Below are 1,560 nucleotides of genomic sequence, written 5' to 3' on the forward strand. Positions count from 1 at the left end.
GCTGTGTTTCTTGCCCATTCTGTGGTTCTCAACCTTTGAGGATGTGAAAGCGAGAGCTTCCTCTCCAAGAAGCACACGCCACTCTGACAGATTTTCACATTTATTTCAGAGGGTTTGTAAAACCTTGACGGCCTTTATGGGTGTCAGGTGAAGCAAGGCTCAGGTTCTNAAAGGGCTGTCCGGCCATATTTAGCTTCCTGGGATCCTCGGGCCTTGGCTTGTTGGGCCTGGTGTGGTCGGTCTCATTGGTTTCCCTGACTCTGATGCTATTCACGCTTCTTCTCGAAGCCGTCCCTCCGAAGCAGAAATACCATCTTTACCCTGGGCACTCGTGGTGCTGTCATCTCACCGGCCGAGCTCGAGGCCCCCATCCTGGTGCCCCATACTGCCCAGCGTGGAGAGCAGAGGGTATGGTGAGGCAACCCCTCCGTGGCCAGGGATCAGTTACCTAAGTGTTAGTTTGGGGGTCCCTGGCCTGCTGTGATGCGGGAGGTTAGGAGCCATGGACTTAGAGGTCTGCAGAGGGAGACTGGCTAGGGCGTGACTGTTGGGAGGCAACAGTTGAAATGGATGTGGGGGCTGCAGTCAGTGGGGAGGGCTTTTCTTGAGACCTGCACCCCTTCTTCAGTGCCTGCTCTGGGTACTCCTCCCTGCCTGAAGGTTGGGTACATGGTCTTGTGAGCTCTGATTACTAAGCTGTGCTGAGTCTCCACATCCACCAAGTCAATGTGAGACCCATCTGTGTCTCTCTCTGTCTCGGTAGTATCCGTTCGAAGCACTCTTCCGCAGCCAGCACTATGCCCTCCTCGACAATTCTTGCCGTGAATATCTTTTCATCTGTGAATTTTTCATCGTGTCTGGCCCAGCTGCACATGACCTGTTCCATGCCGTCATGGGCCGCACGCTCTCCATGACACTGGTGAGCTTCTGAATTCTGTGCCTTTCCACAGGCAGATAGCAACTCCTGGAGAATGAGTGTTCTCTAAGCCTTGGCCCTGGAGCTCCCATCCCAAGCTCAGCCCCTGCTCCTGCTGTGGGGAACTTACATAAGTGTGGCGAGTGAGCAGGTCAGGCCGCTTGCGGTGCCTATGGACAGGGAAGATGCTGTTCTCCCTGACCTGTACCTTGTCCTCAAAGAAACATTTGCCTACAGCCACTGGAACAACAAGCTGACATTCATTTGTCTGCTACAGAAACACCTGGAGTCCTACCTGGCCGACTGCTACGATGCCATTGCTGTTTTCCTCTGTATCCACATTGTTCTCCGGTTCCGCAACATTTCAGCGAAGAGGGACGTCCCTGCCCTGGACAGGTCANTGAGCTCTGGTCCTTGGTGCCTGGAGGCGGTCAACTTTTTATCTTAAGCAAACAACTCCATCCTGACTCCGGGCTCTGCCTCACCTGATGCCCTTCACCCTCATCCCCATTCGTGTGTCCCAGGGGCAGCATTGGCGTCGGGCATACTCACTCACCATCACCCTGAAGGGTGCTGGGCTCCCCTGGACAGACTGCACCCCCAGCCAGCTGACCTTTGACTCTGATTGAGCCTGCAGGTACTGG

The 1,560-nt window shown here is 54.8% G+C and overlaps 1 protein-coding gene across 1 annotated transcript in view; it reads left to right on the forward strand.

The window, feature by feature from the left end:
• Positions 1–1,560, forward strand: part of Vps52 (VPS52 subunit of GARP complex) — a 9,761-nt gene that overhangs the window by 5,170 nt on the left and 3,031 nt on the right. The window contains exons 11-14 of the mRNA XM_029531563.1: positions 275–408; positions 764–919; positions 1,194–1,346; positions 1,441–1,486. Coding sequence (XP_029387423.1) covers positions 275–408; positions 764–919; positions 1,194–1,346; positions 1,441–1,486 — 489 coding nt within the window. The remainder of the gene's footprint in view (positions 1–274; positions 409–763; positions 920–1,193; positions 1,347–1,440; positions 1,487–1,560) is intronic.

The sequence above is a fragment of the Mus pahari genome, chromosome 18 (genome assembly GCF_900095145.1).
Source record: "Mus pahari chromosome 18, PAHARI_EIJ_v1.1, whole genome shotgun sequence".
Classification (NCBI taxonomy): Eukaryota; Metazoa; Chordata; class Mammalia; order Rodentia; family Muridae; genus Mus; species Mus pahari.